Source organism: Mollisia scopiformis, assembly GCF_001500285.1.
Source record: "Mollisia scopiformis unplaced genomic scaffold LY89scaffold_11, whole genome shotgun sequence".
Taxonomy (NCBI): Eukaryota; Fungi; Ascomycota; class Leotiomycetes; order Helotiales; family Mollisiaceae; genus Mollisia; species Mollisia scopiformis.
This window is the reverse complement of record NW_017263591.1, coordinates 974511-993692: the sequence shown is the minus strand read 5'-3', so window position 1 is coordinate 993692 and position 19182 is coordinate 974511. Positions and strand designations below refer to the sequence as shown.

At 48.4% G+C, this 19182-nt stretch overlaps 11 protein-coding genes across 11 annotated transcripts; 2 read left to right on the top strand and 9 right to left on the bottom strand.

Moving 5' to 3' along the window:
* Positions 1 to 502: 502 nt before the first annotated feature.
* Positions 503 to 1345, top strand: LY89DRAFT_733469 (uncharacterized protein; the record flags this gene model as incomplete). The annotated part of the gene is made up of 1 exon (XM_018219802.1): positions 503 to 1345. The coding sequence occupies one exon, from the start codon at positions 503 to 505 to the stop codon at positions 1343 to 1345; it is 843 nt and encodes a 280-aa protein (XP_018071989.1).
* Positions 1346 to 1486: 141 nt separating this feature from the next.
* On the bottom strand, positions 1487 to 2218 carry LY89DRAFT_58502 (uncharacterized protein). The gene is made up of 2 exons (XM_018209301.1): positions 1814 to 2218; positions 1487 to 1766 (listed from the first exon to the last, which is right to left on the bottom strand). The coding sequence occupies exons 1-2, from the start codon at positions 2081 to 2083 to the stop codon at positions 1629 to 1631; spliced, it is 408 nt and encodes a 135-aa protein (XP_018071988.1). The 5' UTR covers positions 2084 to 2218; the 3' UTR covers positions 1487 to 1628.
* Positions 2219 to 3251: 1033 nt separating this feature from the next.
* LY89DRAFT_58486 (uncharacterized protein) lies at positions 3252 to 4480 on the bottom strand. The gene has a single exon (XM_018209295.1). It carries the CDS (start codon positions 4143 to 4145, stop codon positions 3453 to 3455), a length of 693 nt encoding a protein of 230 aa, XP_018071987.1. The 5' UTR covers positions 4146 to 4480; the 3' UTR covers positions 3252 to 3452.
* Positions 4481 to 4631: 151 nt separating this feature from the next.
* Positions 4632 to 5409, bottom strand: LY89DRAFT_684623 (uncharacterized protein). Its single transcript, XM_018214919.1, has 2 exons — positions 5215 to 5409; positions 4632 to 5160 (listed from the first exon to the last, which is right to left on the bottom strand). Exons 1-2 carry the CDS (start codon positions 5385 to 5387, stop codon positions 4815 to 4817), a joined length of 519 nt encoding a protein of 172 aa, XP_018071986.1. The 5' UTR covers positions 5388 to 5409; the 3' UTR covers positions 4632 to 4814.
* Positions 5410 to 5849: 440 nt separating this feature from the next.
* Positions 5850 to 7285, bottom strand: LY89DRAFT_747310 (uncharacterized protein; the record flags this gene model as incomplete). The annotated part of the gene is made up of 1 exon (XM_018221118.1): positions 5850 to 7285. One exon carries the CDS (start codon positions 7283 to 7285, stop codon positions 5897 to 5899), a length of 1389 nt encoding a protein of 462 aa, XP_018071985.1. The 3' UTR covers positions 5850 to 5896.
* An 866-nt stretch (positions 7286 to 8151) lies between these two features.
* Positions 8152 to 9816, bottom strand: LY89DRAFT_747307 (uncharacterized protein). The gene has a single exon (XM_018221117.1). It carries the CDS (start codon positions 9725 to 9727, stop codon positions 8501 to 8503), a length of 1227 nt encoding a protein of 408 aa, XP_018071984.1. The 5' UTR covers positions 9728 to 9816; the 3' UTR covers positions 8152 to 8500.
* Positions 9817 to 10278: 462 nt separating this feature from the next.
* LY89DRAFT_58473 (uncharacterized protein) lies at positions 10279 to 10576 on the bottom strand. Its single transcript, XM_018209283.1, has one exon. It carries the CDS (start codon positions 10531 to 10533, stop codon positions 10351 to 10353), a length of 183 nt encoding a protein of 60 aa, XP_018071983.1. The 5' UTR covers positions 10534 to 10576; the 3' UTR covers positions 10279 to 10350.
* Positions 10577 to 10809: 233 nt separating this feature from the next.
* On the bottom strand, positions 10810 to 11475 carry LY89DRAFT_58471 (uncharacterized protein). Its single transcript, XM_018209281.1, has 2 exons — positions 11117 to 11475; positions 10810 to 11065 (listed from the first exon to the last, which is right to left on the bottom strand). Exons 1-2 carry the CDS (start codon positions 11312 to 11314, stop codon positions 10892 to 10894), a joined length of 372 nt encoding a protein of 123 aa, XP_018071982.1. The 5' UTR covers positions 11315 to 11475; the 3' UTR covers positions 10810 to 10891.
* Positions 11476 to 12018: 543 nt separating this feature from the next.
* LY89DRAFT_58464 (PTR2-domain-containing protein) lies at positions 12019 to 14412 on the top strand. Its single transcript, XM_018209278.1, has 3 exons — positions 12019 to 12302; positions 12356 to 12988; positions 13036 to 14412. Exons 1-3 carry the CDS (start codon positions 12299 to 12301, stop codon positions 14346 to 14348), a joined length of 1950 nt encoding a protein of 649 aa, XP_018071981.1. The 5' UTR covers positions 12019 to 12298; the 3' UTR covers positions 14349 to 14412.
* Positions 14413 to 14782: 370 nt separating this feature from the next.
* On the bottom strand, positions 14783 to 16410 carry LY89DRAFT_584550 (retrograde regulation protein 2; the record flags this gene model as incomplete). Its single annotated transcript, XM_018209273.1, has 3 exons — positions 14783 to 16083; positions 16139 to 16266; positions 16319 to 16410. 3 exons carry the CDS (start codon positions 16408 to 16410, stop codon positions 14783 to 14785), a joined length of 1521 nt encoding a protein of 506 aa, XP_018071980.1.
* Positions 16411 to 17519: 1109 nt separating this feature from the next.
* LY89DRAFT_747299 (uncharacterized protein) lies at positions 17520 to 18212 on the bottom strand. The gene is made up of 2 exons (XM_018221116.1): positions 18160 to 18212; positions 17520 to 18123 (listed from the first exon to the last, which is right to left on the bottom strand). The coding sequence occupies exons 1-2, from the start codon at positions 18204 to 18206 to the stop codon at positions 17976 to 17978; spliced, it is 195 nt and encodes a 64-aa protein (XP_018071979.1). The 5' UTR covers positions 18207 to 18212; the 3' UTR covers positions 17520 to 17975.
* Between the last annotated feature and the right edge of the window lie 970 nt (positions 18213 to 19182).

Sequence of the window (19182 nt, the reverse complement as noted above, 5' to 3'; positions counted from 1 at the left end):
CTTTGGCGCCTCACCTATTTGGTGTCCACAGCAATAGTTCCACATCCCGCAACTCGGATTTCGGCATCATTTACTAGTGACATCTCTTTTTCGCATCGGGAAGGAGGCCTGTGGAGTTCTGTGAAACAGGTGCGAATCATGAGAGGACGGGAGAAACAATATTACTCGGCATGAGTAAGAGAACCCCCACGCCCCCGCGGCAACGCGTTCTGTGAGGTTTTTTAAATCCTTGCGGCAGCCCGCGTGTGTCGTGTGCTCTCGTTTCTTTGTTTTTATGTATATATAATATATATTAGCATTGAAGCTTCAATCAGTAATAATTCTTTGAAGCCAAGATTTTATTAAGGTCAAAAAGCTTAGCAACACAATTGAAACCCCTGGCCACGAATCGGCATGACCCGTCGCCCCGCTGGAGCTTCTACTCGCTGCAAGCAAGACGTCACCAAACGCTTTTCAGTATTTTATTGTACAACAGCAGCTGTATGCAAGAACAGCAATCACCATGTACTACGTATCATGGAACAAATACCTCAACAAACCATCTCCCGACCTCGACCTAAAACCATTCACCCTCCCCTTTAAACCAGCCTATAAATCCAACCCTACAAACAAACCACCCCCTCCACCACTCCCCGCAGAACCTCCACCAGCACCAAAATCACACCCTCCACCCTCATCAACATTCCCCCTCTTCCCCCTCCTCCCCACCGAACTCCGCCTCAAAATCTGGGCCCACTACCACGCCCTCACCCCTCCCCAACTCCTCCCCTTCCGCCTCTGCCCCGCAGACCTGGACCACGTCCCGCATAAACGCAAGCCCTGCTTCGCACACCCGCACGTTCTCGCGCTGAAACAGCGTTCGATCCCCACGATCCTGCATATCTGTCCCGAAGCCCGGGAAGTTGGGCTAAGGTATTATAAGTGTGGGTTTGCGGTGGAGCAGAATTGTGCGCACGGGGGGAAGGGAGGGGAGAGGGGCGTGTATTGGGATCCGGAGAGGGATGTTGTGAAAATTGAACTGGGGTGGGCGGAGAGGGGGGAGAGGGTTTATACGTGGGGAGGGGAAGAGGTGGGGGGTTTTGATTTTGGGGAGGTGAGGTTTGTGGCGGTGGAGGGGAAGAGGGAGTGGTGTTTGGCGGGGGAGGTGATGGGGTTGGAGGGGTTGAAGGGTGTTTTTGTTTTGAAGAGGCGGGATGTTGTTAGTAGTGGGGATATTAGGATGTGGGAAAGTAGAGTACAGAGGTGGTGGAGGAGGGTGGAAGGTGATAAAGGTGGCGGGAGGGAGGTGGAGGTTAAGTTGGTGGAGGATTGGAGTGAGATTCTTGGAGAGGAGGGGAAAGGTTGAAGAGGGGAGGAGTTTGAACTTTGCAAGAATAGGATTGTTTTGGTTTATTGAGCATTAAAGCCATCCGTGGAGGATGATTTCTACTGCTGTTTCCAAAATCTCTCGCCTCTCAGGCGGTACAGCTAATACTGCTTCAACTCGAAAGCAAGAAAGCGATAGGTACGTGAGACCCGGTAACCTCTCCAGCATTCCCTATGACAGGACTTTCAACACAGCTCTGCAACTTCGTACCATTTGTCTGACAGGCAGAAGGGGATCTGACTAATCGAACCCAACCGAACAATTAAAACGACCTCCCCCTCTCCCTCCTAACGAACTGAAACCCCTCAACACTACACAAAACCTCCACCTTCTGCGGCTCCAACGCAATCCTACTCACCGTCTCAAAGAACCCCTTATAATACTCCTTCTGCGATTGTACCTTCGCTCCAAATCAGCCCACACCACCAAGACCCAGGACGTACATACCTCAACCATCCACTCCATGTCACAATCCCACATCTCGACCAGGCGCATAAATCCCGGCTTTCCTTGAATCGCGAATACGTTGAAATAGAGACATTCGTCTTCCAAAACGAGTTTTTCTTTCAAAGGGTACAAGGCGTCGTAGAATTGAGAGACGTGGGACGGTGGGATGATCCATGTTATGTGGATGGTGAGGGGTTGGAAGGGCGTTACCGAGGAGAGGATTTGGGGTTTAACTTCCTTCTTCGCGGTTATGGTTTGTGCTGTCATCATCTTGATCTAAATTTTTGCGGGTGCAGGAAATCGGAAATGCCTCCGGTGAGAAATAATTGATGGCGAGACATCTGACTGTTATACGGAACAGGAATAGCGAAATGCAGGTGTGTGGAGAGTGGGAGTAAGCTTCGTTCGGACAGCAATCAAGATGTAGATCGCAAGAAGATATCTAGATCTTGTTTTTGATGAAAAACGCGAACCAGGTGCGCGCGAAGTGATCTACGGAGAAGGGTCCGCTGATCTTTTTGTGACAAGACACATTTCGGGATGCCGAAGCAAGTTTCGGGACACTTGGAGTGTCGCTCGCTCGTTGTGATTGGAGCCGGCTATTGTTTCAATGTCGTGGTGGGGTCGCATTCTGCAGGGCTGGGGTGTTTCAACGGTCGTCGATCGTTGGTGGCCTTGAGAGGGAAAAGATTAAAGTTGGCAGAAGACAGTGGAGTTGATCTGTACCGAAGTTGTGCAATGCAGCGGTGACTTCGAACCTGCAGTTGACTATCAGATTAATGCGAATCGAAGCTTGAAGCAGAAAATGCTCTTACACGGGACCAATTAGATCTCGTGAGATTTGGCCTTGCTTTTTGTTTCTTTCCTTTTGCTGGAGTCTTGCTTGGTAGAGAAGCTTGGACTCGTCTACAGCATCCATGTTCATTAGCCCTGTATTACGGGAAGATCTTGGAGATTACAACGTTTTCGGCGTTTAAGTAATCATTGGTGCTTTCGGATGATAAGTTGAGCTTGAGCTATGGATGCGATCGTTCAAGCTCGCTCGCTCGCTAATTTCAGGGGGCGGGAGAACGAGTGTGGGGTTCTCGCAAGGGCTTTGTGTCATTGGCACCAAGAAAGCCGATGCTCGAATCTTCAATACAGCCTTCGAAGTATAAGAATTTTGTTCTCTTGCGTTTGGAAACAGAAGGCAGGATAATTCTGCCAAGTATCCTGTTGCCGGCAGAGTAAAGATCATCTGAACATGCTTGAACAATTCTCCGGAATAAACCCCTGCCTCACATCAAAGCAGCTCGCTTGGCTGCACAACATTTCGACATCCTTCTCGACTCTCGACCACATCTCCGCAAAGCCAACTCCAGACAGCATTCTGGGTCGACCTGGGACAGAGGATACAGACTCAGTGGAAGATTGAGGTGGCGAGTTCATGGATTTGGAGGAATTGGGGTGGGAAAAAAGAGATTTTGAACGGATTGAGAAACGAGCGAAGCTGAAGCTTAGTGCATTGCACTTTGTGGTCACTAGAGAAGAGCGAAAAGGAGACGTGATGACCTGGTTGAGCATCCATTAGCCATCCAAGGAGATGTACCTTTGAAGGTCAGCAAGTACCTACGTACTTCAGACACCGCCAACCGCTTCTTCAACAGCCCCACAACCCACATACATCGCTGGAACCTCTCTCCTCGCGTCTTGGGACGTCAATAACCCTCTCCACCTCCTCGCAAAAGAACCTCGGCTTGCCCTCACTCAAATCAACTCTCGTGGTCCCCGAAACAGCCGTCCCTCCATTCACAGTCGATAACGTCGTCCCCTTGCACGAATCAACATCAAACAACTGATCCAACACCGACACCACATTCGCCGGACTAGCCCAATACCCAACCACCACCTCGACCGTGAATCTCCCAAGCTCCTCTCTATGCTCACTCAACAATGTTTTAAGCGCTATCTTGAACGCAGCAATGTTGATCCTATCTTTCCGCCCTGGCAACGGAGCGTTCCCGACGTATCCTGGTAGCGTTGGGCACATATAAGGAGGAATGTGTGTTTTTATGACGCCGGTAGAAGAAATGAGGTTGATGTCCATACAAGAGACCAAGCCCCGAGTTGCGAGCTGTCTGTCCTTTACGGAAGTGACGCTACCGGTGTCTTTGAGCGCTTTTTTGCTTCCGTTGTTGCATTGGTAGCGTTCCCATGCGCCGGTTTGGGCGTTCATGTATGCAACGCTGAGCATGGGGACGTTGATGCAGGTGTGGTCGCCAATGACGATTGTGCTTGGTGAGGATGCGGTGGTGTCTTGTTGGTTGGTGTGGGAGGGAGTCTTGGAGAGCATTATAATGTTGATGCTGATAGACACCTGAAGATTGTCGCTTTAGCTTGGTCTGATTGGTCTATATTCTTAGATATCGGTGTTATCATCCTGAGCTTATGTTGGTAGGAGGACTGTGGAGATCGGGTTAGGAGAAGCTGGAACAAGTTGAAGCTGAAACGTACAAAGAAGTATTCAAGTTTGGGGGATAGACGGAGAAAGCATAGACGACTGGGAGGCCCAAGGTCAAGATCGAATTTGAAGTTGAAGATGGCATAGGTTTGCTGTCGGAATCAATTTTGGACTCCGAAGAGTAGGTAAGAGGTGAAGGTGATTATCCTCAATAACGGAAGGCCAGGCTCTCGAAACAAACTTTTTGACATTGGTTCACTTTCAAAACCACGCACTTTCAGCTTCAGTATACGGATCAGAAAAGAAAGAAACAGACGCAGGAAGAGGAAACTCTCTTTCATGGGCCTCACTGATGACAATCGTGGAGATGTACTTCCATTTCGATAATGGCTATGGGATAATCAGACTTCTCCCACGCCAAAAGCAAACGCAAAATGAAAAATGACAATGTTCACTCCTCCCACAACAAACTTCTCACCAGGACCGAAGAACACAATACCCCATGCCCACCATGACGATATCTACTCCTCCAATAACGGACTTCGCTCGTTAGAAGAATCGTCAGTTCGGAGCTTTCCCTTCGTCGTCATCAATCTGCTCCTCTCCAAGTACGAACCGCGCGAGCTTCCGAGCTAGTTGCATGTTCTCTTCTGCGAGGGCTCTCAACTCTGCGCGTACCTTAGCGCTGGCTTTGACAGCATTCGCCTCAGTAGAGAGGGGGTTGTCGTCGGGCAAGTACCCCCCAGTGTTGAGCGCAGCTCGAAGTTCAGTTGCTTCCTCGACTGCTGTTTGTCTTTCGATCTTGGACAGGAGCAACTCTGATTCGTGCGTGACTTTGAGAAGCCTAATCTGCTCGTTCAGACGAGTGACTTGAGCGAGAAGCTCGTTTCGTTCAGAGAGAGCTTTTCTGGGTCGGATGTTAGCATGAGACTGAGCAAGCTGCTTGGAAAGATCTGCCTACTCTCGTCTGAATTCGTCCAACTTGGTAAGGAAGACATCGATGACTGATCCATTTTCTGGTTGGATGCTGATGCTGGGTTCTCCTTTACCATCGTTCACCAGTCCGCATGTGGCATTACTACCGACGATGATGATTTCGAGGCAGTTGTGTGCTGCCGAGCTTTGGGAAGCCATCGTATGTTGAGTTGCCAAGAACCAAAGACTCTTAGTTGTCAATTGGAAGCTCAGTCGAAGAGATCAAGACTTATAACTGCGAAATCATGGCGAGGCATCAGCGCTTGCCAGCTACCCGAAGTTTCGACGATCTTCTGGAAAGTCCTTGATTGGAGCAGGTTATGCAGTATGCCTCCCTGCGACCGCAAAGAAGTTTCGAAATGGCAAGCTTGTTGTTGTGCATCACTTGAGACTTGTTGCCTGAACCTTTTGTCAACGACAGAGTTCCTGACAGTACAAAGCCCTGAACGTTTCACTGGAGTTTGCACAAAGATGCATGCACATTATGTGAAGTTATGGTTAACCTGACTTGCGTCTGATATCGGGATCAAAGGATTGTCTTTATGCTCTCAACTATCCCACCATGCAACGGCGAACACGAGAACTCCATAGACTTATGCTCATCTCAGACTGGAAAATTGCCACCCCTTGCCTGTGAGCAAGCTTCCAAAGACTTCCCCCAACAGCTATCATATATTCGTCTTCCGTCTCTTTGGCTCCCTATCCTCCAGACCCTCTTCACATGCAGCAGCCCTCTTCTCCGCCTCCCGATGATCCCGATTCAAGATATCGAATCCCCTGTTCTTAAAACCCTCTTCCCACTCAATAGCCCTTCTCTCCGCCGCCCGGTAAGCCCGATCCAAGACATCAACTCCCCAAGCTCGAGTATTCTTCAGCATCTCCAACATCAAAGCCACCAAGCGATGTCCGACTCCCATATCTTGTGCCATCTGTATCATAGTCATCCTATGAAGTAACTTGCACTCCTCTTCCTCGAGATTGAGCTTTCTTTCTTCGAGGTCCGCTAAGCCTTGGCTGTATCCTTGACGATCACTCTGAATCTCTGCTTTCAAGGCATCAACCTGAGCGCGACTGGTTGCGTTGAGCTCGGAAATTTGCGATTTGAGCGCGTTGATTGTCTCCTTCTGGTCTGCCAATTGCGCCTTAAGCTCTTCGATCCTCTGGACGTCTGGGCCGAAGATTCTTGGAGTGTTTTGGAAAGGACGGACTGCCGTAGGTCGCTTTGTTGCAGCACGCATCATTGTAGATCGTTTTGTTGGACGCATTGTTGTAGGATGAAGTGTTGTGGGATGAATGATAGGTGGCATTGGTTGAATTGGAAGTGGAAGTTGTTTTGGTGCCAATGGTTTGGAATTAGCTTCGCATTGGCTAGTGGACCTCGAATTGATCTCGCGCAAAACCTCTAGCTCTCTTTTCGCGTTTTCTTTGGCGGCTTTCTCTCCTTCGATGTCCTTCTTCAATGAATACAAAGTCACTCCCTTGGCCACCGAATCGCTGTAGTCGCGAAGATCTTGATTGTTCTCTAGACGATTGAGCTCCTTGCTCACCGTTGCATGGTTTGCGATCTCAATATTCAACTGTTGTCGGAGAGCAAAGTTGTCCTTCTGAATGCGCTCTAGACGATTGAGCTCCTCGCTCACCGTTGCATGTTTTGCGATCTCAAAGTTTACCTGCCGTCGGAGAGCAGAGTTGTCCTTCCGAATGCGCTCTGCTTGCTGGTACCCATATTCCGCTCCCTTGACAAATCTTTTCCAATTGTCTACTAGCTTAAAGCCGTCGTTTTGGTGGTATTTGAGGCAACAACATAGCTGTGCTAACTCTGGTAACAAGGACAACGCGTCATGGGGAGGCTTCTTCTCGAATTCATCTAGAATCCCTCGGATTTTCCGATATCTATCCTCTGGCATCCGATCGGGACACCTGTCTCTGGTATGGCTAATACTGGCACAGCTCATCTTATCACCATTTCTTTCGGTAAAGCCCAGGCTGGAGTAGGCGTCCCATAGACGGATCGAGTCCTTTGAAAAGCTCATTTGAGCTCTTGTCGATGGTTCCATTTGTGTGCTTGATCAGAGGTGCAAAATAAAAATATTGTTCAACAGCATTGGTAGCATTATACATATCAGAAATACTCTTTAGGCACTCATGATAGAGAGTTTGAAACAACCTTCATTGTTCTGGTGCAGCCTTGATCTAGGCGGTGAAGCAGGAGAGGACTTGCATTAGGGATATGCAAGTTCCCGACACAGCTCATCCTGGAAGCACCGGCCACTTCTTGAACTTCGATTTATACTTCACCTTGAACATCATAGAGCTGAAAGAAACACCCGTCTCGGTCTTTCAGAAAGAGGCTTCTCATGGCAAAGAGACCTCCTCGTCTCAATCCTTCATTAACCGAGCCCGATGTGGAGGACTAGGACAAACGATGTGGCAATGTCTCATCCGCCTTGTTAGAATGAGGTGATGATTCGGTTGAAGTTTTGATGTAAGCATTGCATGTCTCAGAGCGGGTCGATTGGAGTTCTTGGACGAGGAAAAAGCCACAGCAGAACAACCAGAGTTCTGACCCCGGAAGGCTTTGCACTTTGAATCACTTTCTCACCCCAAAACAAGATTACATTGGTATCATATCTAATTTCGTCACAAACTGTTGAGGTGGTGGCAATTTAGACAAATACAACTTTTGAGCTGAGACATGCTCGTTTGAACAAAGAAGTCTCGAGACACTCTCTTGGCGCCTAGGAAAGAACTGCACGTTACACATCAACGTAGTCACCGAAATATACACGATCACCTGTTCAAGAGTAGGAAGCCTCATGGAGCGATCAAAAGATGGAGCTTCGAGATTTCACGTGATCAGGGACAGCAAGCACATTCAAACAGGAGATGCGGGCACTTGAGGCTGCTGGTGTTCCTCATTTGCGTTTGATTTGATGATACAGTAATTTCTCGATGCTCACTTTGATGCTCGTGGCTTCAAGTTCAGCCCATACCATCCATAGAATCCCGTCCACCCCCTCTTCCCGTTAAACCAGGCGAATACAGAGTTCGATTAATCAAGCCTCGAAAAACTTGTCCCAGAAATGTCGTCAATGGATACGCTCTTGCCAAGCTTGCCTCTCGGGCAAACTTGGTCAAGTGTGAATTGAGAGTTGCCTCAACCTCAAGCGCCTGTTTGCGCGCTGTCTCATTAATGCGTTGGCTGTTGAGCAGATCGGCACTGAGCTCTTCCAATCTCGTCTTACTAAGCAATAGTCTATTCTCAGTAACTTTCAACGATCTTCGGAACTCGTAAGCTTCAGGATAGCATCTTCTAAACTTTGCTGTAGCTTCGCAGACGTGGATTGTTCGTTCGAAAGTTGAGATTTGAGCTCCAATTCTTGTTCTGCAAGCACTGCATGGTCATCCTCCAGCTGCGATTTCGACTGTTTGAGGTCCATCAATTTCTGATTTTCGAGTCTCAGTTCTTGTTCGAGTTGTTGTCGCGAGTCGGACAGAGCAATGCTGGATGCTCCTTCCTCGGCCAAACTCAATTTCAACAAGTCGATCGTCCCATTTGCATAATCGAGTTGAGTTTTAAGATCAACTTTCTCTTTCAGGCTCAGGTCTCGTTCGTCCGTTATCTGAGCAAGTTCTGCCTTCAGTCTGCCATTCGTCCGCCCTTTGGCTCGAACTTGCACGGTCAGCTGTTCCATCGAGGTAGACATCTCGGTGTGATTGACTTTGAGCTTATCGAGCTCTGCGCCATTCAAGTCGAATATGCTGTTTTGTTTATTGATATCAATTCGTAATTGCTCGCACTCGCCTTGGCACGTTGAAAACAAATGCTTCGTATCCAGCAATTCTTTGACCGTTTCAGCATGCTTTTCCAGCATTGTTTGTGCCTCTTTATCTTTGTACTGTGATGTGCGTATGAGATCGTTCCAATAACCCAACACTGCTTGATGGTTATCCGACATTTTTTTGGCATGAGCTTGACTGTCCTGTAGCTTTTTCTCCGTTTCTTGTCTCAGTATATTCTCCTCTACAGCCTCGGCTTCTGCTTTCACCACCGAGACGAGTGTTGCGATGTTAACCTGCTCGCCGCTTTTCCATCTGGCAATCTCTTGCTCCAGCTGACTCGTCCTATCACGCTCTTTTTCAAGCATCTTCAAAGCAACCTTCCTCGCTTTGACCTGCAAGAATGCCCTCTGCCAAAATTTCTCAGCATCTTCAATCACATCCTCCCATTCCTTCAATTTGTCCATAAGTTGACTTCGATGATAATCCTCGCAAAGCGTCAACCTTCCGAGGCGTTTTAGTAGAGGTCTGGCGTCGAATGGCGCTTTAGTCTCCATCTTGTTCAATATCGAACGGACTTGCGGCTCATCGTCACTAGGAATGTCCCAGCGACATCTCTTGCCATGCCGGATCTCACCAACACATGTAAGCCCCGCTTTGTTAGGATTCGTGATTCCGAGAGTGCGGTAGGCATCCCAGATGCGGCTCGGAGGAGCCATGCTTTTGAGGAATTCTCTCGCGAGATTCGAGAATGGTTATCGATTGTTTTCGAAGTTCTTTGTGGGAGAGTATATAGAAAAGATGAACGAATGAGGCCAGGTATATACTTATGGGGACTTTTGAGGATCATTTCCACTAAGGAGGTTGAGGTTTGGGCCGTGTCACCGGCCGAGACGAGGTAGCCGAGATGTTGGATGTCCAGAAATAGCTGGGAAGGCAGTGTTCAGCGCGTCGAGAAACAGCAAACAATTGAAACGACCGAGACCTCTGGATTGTGATAGAAGTAATAGAGGTATGACTTTTGAAGGCTGCGGGCACCCTCGAGGGTTTCGTGAAATCACGTGCTCACACGCCTTGCTTCCCCGCAAAGGCAAAAAGATCTCTTCTTTAATTGGAGGATGTTTGTCTCAATAAGAGTCTAGTTTTTGCACTGACCTTTCTTCAAGCCCGATAATGCCTTTATCTGAAAGATAAAATTTTCGCCCGAAGGTTTTGAGAAATTTCAACACGCGAACCATTTTCACGTGATTTTAATCATAGAAAATATTCCCAGGTTTATTAGCTCTTAAGCAAATTTGCTCCATTAACTTGAATCATGCGTTAACAGACTAATACTTTCCTTCTATATCGAGCAACATGTACTACACTCTACACTACAAGCTCTACTACAACTAATTGTGCGGTAACAAGACTCTATAATCACTACAATTAGCACCACACAGCTAGTTATAGAGCCTCCAGACGATATAGCTCGTACTTGAATGTTCTTCGAACATAAGACAGATAGGCTCGGTGGTGGCCGCATGCTATCCCGATATAAATTTATGCAGGTATCCCAATGAACTTCCATTCTGATATGCACGTGACTCGTTGGATGACTCCAATCCATCCAGTCGAATTGATCCGTCCAACATTCATACCACCATTGGGGAAATTCTTTCAAGAATAGGCTGTAACTCCATCCTATCAAAACTTTGCCTATTCAATCTATCGCATTGAAATCCCGGGCTCTTCTCAGTGTAGGAACACAAGACACGGATACCAACATTGCTCCTATGTATATAAAAAGCTTACAGTTTCCACCACAGTTCTCAACTCAACATATTTTGTGCACAGCATATCCATTCTTTCAGTAAGGTTCAATTTTCACCCAGAACACAATATCACGCAAAACGAATAAAATCTTCCGACAAACGATTGAACCCATTTTCGGCAGTATTCTTGCGTTTGCAAAAGGAGTCTGGCTGTGGACACTTCCCTGCCAAGCCTTTGCCATCTCGTTCAAATATTGCGAACGCCAATGGAAGCGAATATAACAGCAGAAGTTTGTGGTATATCTATCATTCACTTGAATATGTTAACATGAACAGATCCACGGTCTTGCTTACAGTACCTAGGTACCCTCGCAGAATACCTGGATCAGCCACGCAGCCAAGACACCAAGGAGCCATCGTGGGGAATCGTTCCAGAAAATAAGATAAGCATCGGTAGGAAATTATTCCTAGGCTGCTTGGCTGCTTGGCACCAAGGACATAAAACCAACGACATCTCTTCTTCTTCTTCTTCTTCTCACGAACTATTTGCATTTATTAATTCCTTCGAGATTTCTTCATTCATGTTGGTTTTCGATGTTCGTCATTTGAGCCAAAGCTGCACCACCTTCTGCATTCTCCGTAAGGCGGGGCGATCTGCAGATAGTGCCATTTTCACCTATCTTTCCCGTTCTCGTTATCTCGTATCGTGTTTGGTTGGTTCCTACTGCGATTGCGATTCCAAATTGCAGAACAACAGCAAATTTGTTATGCAGATTGCTGATTTGATCCTGCTTGCGCGGCTGGTGGCCGTATTACTCTTGTACTCCCCTAAACACCTTCCAATATGGGAGAAAGGAGAAATCACCAACAACGCTCAAAATTGCATTCGCACTCTGGTGTAACATATTGCGTGCTGCAAGCCCACGGCTCGTCGCAACTCGTCTGACCCATTCGGCCCTGGTGATTGGGCCAGCGGTCTTGCGTGTTCAGTTCCCTGAAACAATCCTGCCCCGCATTCGCACCGACACCAAGGGTGCGTGTTATCCGGCTGCTCTTCACTATTCCCGGGGTTCAAGGTAAACATCCGTGCCTCTTTTAAAGCGCTATCAAATCTCGGGCAAGTAATTGCAATTGGTAGCTGATAATTAGGACATGCATCCTTGCGTATCACAGTGTGATCCGACGAATCGCGCATGGTCTCCGGTTCTGGGAAATGATAAGAGATGAGCGTCGTGCTGCTGCTATCGAGCCTATGCGCGACCCTGCCTGTTCATGGATATACGGAACTGCTTTAGGAAGGTAGCAGCTATCGACAGATCGTCGTCAACCATGCCGTACCATACCTTACCTTCTAGAAGCATGGCCGGGGATGGCACCTTTTGGCAATATAATGGAGCAATTGCCCTGTCCCCACAGCTTCCCTTGCATTTCTTGTGCGAGGATCGCTGAGCTACTTAATGCATCGATCCCTCTGTGGAAGACCAGCAGCTCCAGAACGTCGAAACTTTGCATGTTTTAGACACGACAAATATCAAGATGTGTTTGTATATCAATTCCTCAAATTGAGACGGCGAACTAACTTCGGATTCTTAGCGAGCGCAAACCCGCTCGAACCGTCTGTCTTCGCGACCAGCGCCCCTCCCGAGGTCGCTGAGCCTCATGGCCGAAGCTCCTACGCTCCCATCGAAGCGGTTGGCAAGCCCTACCACGATCAATCCCTCATTGAAGCCCATGATATTGGAGCGCATGATGATCCCGACTATCCTCGGCCGACCGAGGAAGAGAAAGTCGCGCTTCGAAGGGTGGCGGACAATATTCCAATGATCTCCTTCGTTCTTTGCGCTGTGGAGTTCGCAGAACGCGCTTCGTACTATGGAGTCCAAAATGTGTTCTCGAACTTTATGCAGTTTCCTCTTCCTCTCGGCGGCAATGGAGCGGGTGCCCCACCAAAGGGTACTCAGGAAACGGCAGGCGCTCTAGGCAAGGGCGAGCAGTTCTCTAATGCCTTTGTATTGCTATTTCAATTCTTAGCCTATGTTATTCCGATTTTTGGTGCTTGGTGGGCGGATACCCGTCTGGGGCGGTACAAAGTCATTGCCATTGGTGTTGTGGTCTGCGGTATAGCCCACATTGTCTTGATCTTTGGTGCTATTCCCAGCGTGCTCCGGAGTGGACACGCCATTGCGCCTTTTTTGATAGGATTTTTCATTCTTGCCTTTGGAGCAGGTATGTATTGTCACAAATTGTCCCTTAACGTTTGCTGATCTGAATAGGTATCTTCAAGCCAAATATTACACCAACTGTTCTTGACCAGTACCAGCACCAGCGCCAATTCGTCAAAACTTTAAAGAGCGGCGAGAAGGTCATTGTAGACCCAGAAACAACCATCCAGAGGATGATGTTGATCTTTTACGGCCTAGTCAATGTTGGAGCTTTCTTCGCAGTAGCGACAACCTACTCTGAGAAAGATGTCGGATACTGGCTCGCCTATCTGAGTCCCGGGATCATTTACTTCCTGCTTCCAATCCTACTCATCTTCTTCTACAAGCGAACCATCAAGATCGCACCCAGCGAGACTGCATATGACAATGTATTTGCCGTCATCTGGATCGCTCTAAAGAAGAACACCTGGCGCCTGGGACGAAAAGGCTTCTGGGACCCCGCTCGCCCATCCGTCATGCGAGCGAACGGCATCACAGAATGGAGAGGCAAACCCATCCCATGGGACGATGCGCTCGTCGACGATGTTCAACGAACGTTCTCCGCATGTCAAATCTTCCTTTACTTCATCGTCTACAATAACAACGACGGCGGCATTGGTAGCGTAGCCACTTCCCAAGCAGCAACCATGACAACAAACGGCGCTCCCAACGATCTCCTCAATAACTTCAACCCGCTGACTATCATCGTCGCCATCCCCACCCTCAGCTACGTTATCTACCCACTGCTGCGCAGGTACAAAATTCCCTTTGGACGTATCAGCCGTATCACATTCGGCTTCACACTTGCGTGGATCTCGGGAATCATCGGTGCCATCGTGCAATGGCGCATCTACAAGACATCGCCCTGCGGATACTATGCCGGCGGCCCAGGCATGACAGGATGCCTCATCGGCGACGGCGTCTCGCCGCTCTCGGTCTGGCTGCAAATTCCGAACGTTGCCCTCGGTGCTCTGTCCGAGTGTTTTTGCTGGGTAACAGCGTACGAGCTGGCGTATGCTCGGTCCCCGAAGAGCATGCGCTCCTTGGTCATGGCTATCTTCCTGTTCACCAATTCCCTGAGTGCGGCGCTCGGCGAGGCTATTACTCCTGCAATTGTCGACCCGCATCTAATTTGGGTCTGGGCTGGGCCGGCGATTGCGCTGTTTGTGTTGACTGTTCATTTTTACTTCACCTTTAGGCATTTGGATAATGATGAGTTTATGTCGGAGCATAATGAGACGTTTGTTGTTAAGGGGCATGAGGAGAGGCATGGAGAGCTTGAGGAGGGACATCATGATTTGGTTGAGACGCCAACGCCTGAGAGAGGGGTTGGGGAGAAGAGTGAGGAGGTTGTGGAAGGTGGTGATGAGAAGACTGCTGTTTAAGAGTGGAGTGCAGGGGCAATGTGCCTTTTTAGGTACTGAAGAACGCACTGTGCTGACGAGAATGATGTTTACTTTAAGTATCTCAAAATCTACGCACATTACATCTCCCATATTTTTGTGTAAGCCGCTAGCCGCAGCCTCTAGCGCTGGAAAGTAGACATTGGCAGCCAGAACAAGTGACCTGAAGTCTCGTCGACGGCTCCATTTTTGAGCCCAGTCCTGTGAATGAGACGAGAAGAAGCTTCTGAACACCGATTGATAAATATTTCGAACGAACAAAGCTCGTAATGAAACTCCTTGATCATAAGGTGACCAGATTAATTTCAGACACAATCATAATATACATACATCAAACTAGATATTACATAGACTAGTTCTGAACATAAGCTCCTCTCATCATCTCTCATCACGTTCGATCAAAGACGAAGAGCATCCTAAGGTTTCCACCTAAAAGCCGGATGCCTCCAATCCAAATCCTGCACCTGCTTCTGACTCAACGCCCTGAGACCCTCCAACTCATTCTCCATATTCTTCTGCTCCCGCTTCCTATTATCCCACGTCATATACACCAACAACATGATACTCAACAGCAACATCGTCGAGCTAGTCGCCAAATTCAAGCCGTTACCAATATGATAATCGGGACTATCAAACGGCAAGAAACTCCACGTGGAGATCAAGCCCCCGATATTGCCAAACATGACATTCGTCGCGATGGCCGCCGAGCGCGCCGTGTCGGACACCACGTTCGCGGCGACTTGCGCGTTGCACAGGGCCCCGAAGGAGAAGGCGCCCGAGGCGATGATGAATGTCGCGCCGTAGCGGACGTGCGGGGCGGAGGAGGCGAGGAACATGATGTAGCCGACCATTACTAGGGGAGCTGAGATGATGAAGAAGATGTTTCGCTTGTCTAGTCTCCAGCTTAGGAAGGGGAATAGGACCGTGAAGAAAGCACCCACGACGTAGGGAGGTACGGTGTAGAGTTGTTGGCTGATAGTGCTGTTCTTAGGGTAGATGGTCTTGACGATGGTAGGAGCGAAGAAGGCGAGGCCTTGGACGGTAACGTTGTTGAGGAGGAAGATGAATGCTGTGCTTAGGGTGACGGGGGAGAAGATTCCGCGCAAGATCTTGGGTTTGTCGATTCGGTCGAGGACTTCGGTGGTGGCTACGCGCTCGGATTTGACTCGGGCGATGGCGAGGTCTTTTTCTTCTTGTGTCAGCCAACGTGCTGTTGCTGGTCGATCGGTGAGGGTGATGAAGGCGAGGAGGGACAGGCCGCAGGTGATTATTCCTTCGATGGCGAAGATCATTCTCCACGTGTGTAGACCGCCGAAATGGTGTAGCTTGAGGATTCCAGATGCGAGAAGTCCACCGAATGCTCCGGCCAGAGGAGCCATGACGATATAGAGTGAGAGACGGAAGGCCAACTCGCTACGACGGTACCATCTGGAGAGATAGTATGCAATTCCAGGCATCATACCAGCTTCGAACATACCAAGCAGGAAGCGCACCCCAGAAGCTGAATGGATGTTGTGCACGAATGCTGTGCAGATGGAGCAGATACCAAAGCCAAGAGAGATTGTAGGAATAAACCATCCTGGACCAATCCATTTACAGGCCATGTTTGAAGGGATCTCGAATATGATGTACGATATGTAGAACACGGAAAGAACTCGATTGTAATCGTAACCTTTGAGACCGAGGTCTTTCTCAAGCCCTGCAAGCTTTGCGTTACCTGTGATAATCGAGTCAGAAAGAACTCGTAGTGCAACGAAGGATGTTGTACTTACCGATATTCGCACGGTCGATGAAGCAGAACAGGTACAGGAGAGACACGGTAGGGACAATGTAGAGATCAATTTTCAATCGTAGTCGTCGCTCAGCGTCCTTGTCGAAATGGACGAGAGCATTTCCATATCTGGGAAAGTATCAGCCACAGAACCGGTGCAGGGAGGCCGTACTTCACTCACTGATCAGTCGCAGCATGCCCTCTCTCTGCTGCCACATGAGCAGTCTCATTGTGAATAGCCTCCGATTTCTCCTCAGCCGGACTCTCAGGCATATGCTCAGCATGTATCTGTTTCTCGCCGTCGAGCGCCATCGTAAAAGAGCTCCTCGGACGTTGTTCAGTTCGCGCGAAGAAGAAATTGGTGAACCCCGCAATGAGAGCTACGTACCTAGATCTGGGGGAACCAGCTCTTCTTATCACCATTTCCGGGGACCCCAGAAAATCTATCTAAGTGGCGGGGCTCATAAGAATGGCCGCTCACTCAGTGCAGCAACCCGTGGGCCATTGCCCAGCTGTGGACGGACATGCTCCTTTGATATAGACCAATCATTGCCACCTTATATCCTCGCTTCCACCTTGTCCACCTTGTCGGCAGGTAAAAGATCCTTGGCTCGATCTTGGCCCAATCTTGGCAAGTCCCGAATGGAAGACGGGTATTAGTTCTGGAGAAAACGATGCTTGGGACAGAGAAGTTGTGAGGGTAAGCCACGAGGTGATGATTCGGCCAATGTTCAGCCAATGCGGGGAAGGGGCGTCGGCAAGGTACCACGGCTTTTGGGAACGGTCTTTGTCAAACGAGTCAAGAAATAGTACCAAAATTATCGGGTTACCAAGGTCTTTGGGCTGTGACAGCGGGTAGGTTAATGTCATATGGATTGGAGAAGAAATACTGCGGAACAAGTTCCATTGAGCATAGGCTCGGATGCCTGTCCTGTGCATTGCATCGGATGCGTGTTGTGCTTTCGGTTCCGCATGCAGATATTCATGTGCAAGATGCATTATGGTAGTCCTGGACATTTATTTCCACTTGTGCATTTCGTAGAAGCAGGTGTTCCGAATAAACTCCCTCAAGGGTTGATGAATTCTTGTCACCTGTAAAACGATGGATACACTCAGAAACGAGAAAGATCGCCAAGTAAGGTCGATACTCTTCGAGATTCTTGGAGCTACAGAACCAGCTGGGGAGGCGGGAACGTGGAGATGCGGGGTTGTCAGCCCCCAGTGGCTTTCAGTGGTCTCGACCTCCACTGCCAAGCGCACGACTCAGGTTCACTCTTCAGACATCGGCGATAATTCTGATTCCGAGATTTTCTCTCAATGTCTTCATTAAAGCATTTCTCACTTCTTCTCCTCATCAACAACCTCACCTCCACCTTTTTGCCCCGGAATCAAATGCTCAAATTTAACCCTCGACCCTCTAAACCATTTCCTCGCATCCACCGCGTAGCTACCGTCCCAAGGCCAGCAACATCACGCCTCCGTAGAGTAGACATGCGTAACTCATTGTCTGCGCATTTAGATCTTTTCCTTTGACGGCTGGGAAGCAGAGGACGGGAATGATGAGGATGATCCACGCAATAGCTACAATGCCTATTAGTGTAGAGAAACGTCCTAGATTCCAGGGTCCTATTTCTCTCTTAGATTGAAGAAGAAAAAAGAAAATGAAAAAGATAAAAAAAGAGAGAGAAGATAGTAAACGGAAAGGTTGAAAGACAAGGTCTAAAACTCCTCCCTGCAAAGACCCTCGACGCAATTGGAACCCCAAACGCGACTTGTTGGCCGATTGCAGCAATACTGAAGACGGCGCCGATAGCCACCGGCCCTGCGAAGATGAAAAGTCATTCAAGAGCGGCGACGAGGATCACGAACCAGACCGAACTTAAGGGCGTTTTTGTCCTGGTGTTTACCCTTTTGAGATATTTGGAGAAAGGGAGTGCATCGTCGCGGGAGAAAGAGAATGTTACACGAGAGGAGGCTATGATGCATCTATTCAAAATCAGCTATGATGGGGGAAGAAGAGACAAACCCTTGGCCACGAAGAATTGAGCAAAGATGTTCAGAGCGAACATTGCGAGCTCGTTTATCAAAGCAAATTCAAAGCCAACCATGTGTGCTTGAGCGATTCTTCTGGATATATATTATATATTATGATAAATGTCACGGGTTGGATGCAATGAGTCAAAGCAAGAACCTGATTGTATTACAAGAAGAATTAACTAAAGAGAGAAGAGTTCTATCTTGTACGAGGAGCTCTTTTAAAAGGGGCTCTCGCTGGTTCGTAGAATGGCCCGCGCGCTTTGGCGTCGCGCAGTCATGTGCAGGCCCGCGTAGTCACGTGCAGGCTGCACTACGTAGTAGTGCAGCCAAATATCGGGTTCAACCCGTCACAATAAAGCGGTAGGGAGTATCGCTCTACTATGGGACCAGCTTGCTTCACCTAGATTTCCTTAATTAATTAATATATTTAGGATCCGTTCCATCAAGGCATAGGTTCCGCATCTAAGTTCCTTTTGAGCTTCCCAATACTTTATCCAATGTCCACAATCATTAAAACATCAGCGTAAACTACAACACACCAACAGTCATGATTCAGAAGTAAGACACGACTCTCATGTTCATTATGTCACGGGCTGATACAATGAGTCAAAGTAACAAGCTATGTGTATTACAAAAAGAACTAGTTAAGGAAAGAAGGATTCTCCCCGGAGAAATCCTTTTGTGAGGGCGCCAAGGCCCGAGCGTCTGCTCACGTGACGGCTATGCCCATTTAGGGGCATAGCCACAGAATGGGTTCAACCCATCACACATTATACCACGACCGTAATACCAGGCTGTCCCAACGGCTCCCCCACATTCTTCCCGAACTCTGTCAGAATATTCCCTACACAAAACTATCAGCACATTCTCACCTTCCCCTCTCCCACAAAAATAAAAAGAAAAAAGAAAAAGAAAAACGAAAACGAAAACGAAAACGAAAACGAAAACGAAAACGAAAACGAAAACGAAAACGAAAACGAAAACGAAAACGAAAACGAAAACGAAAAC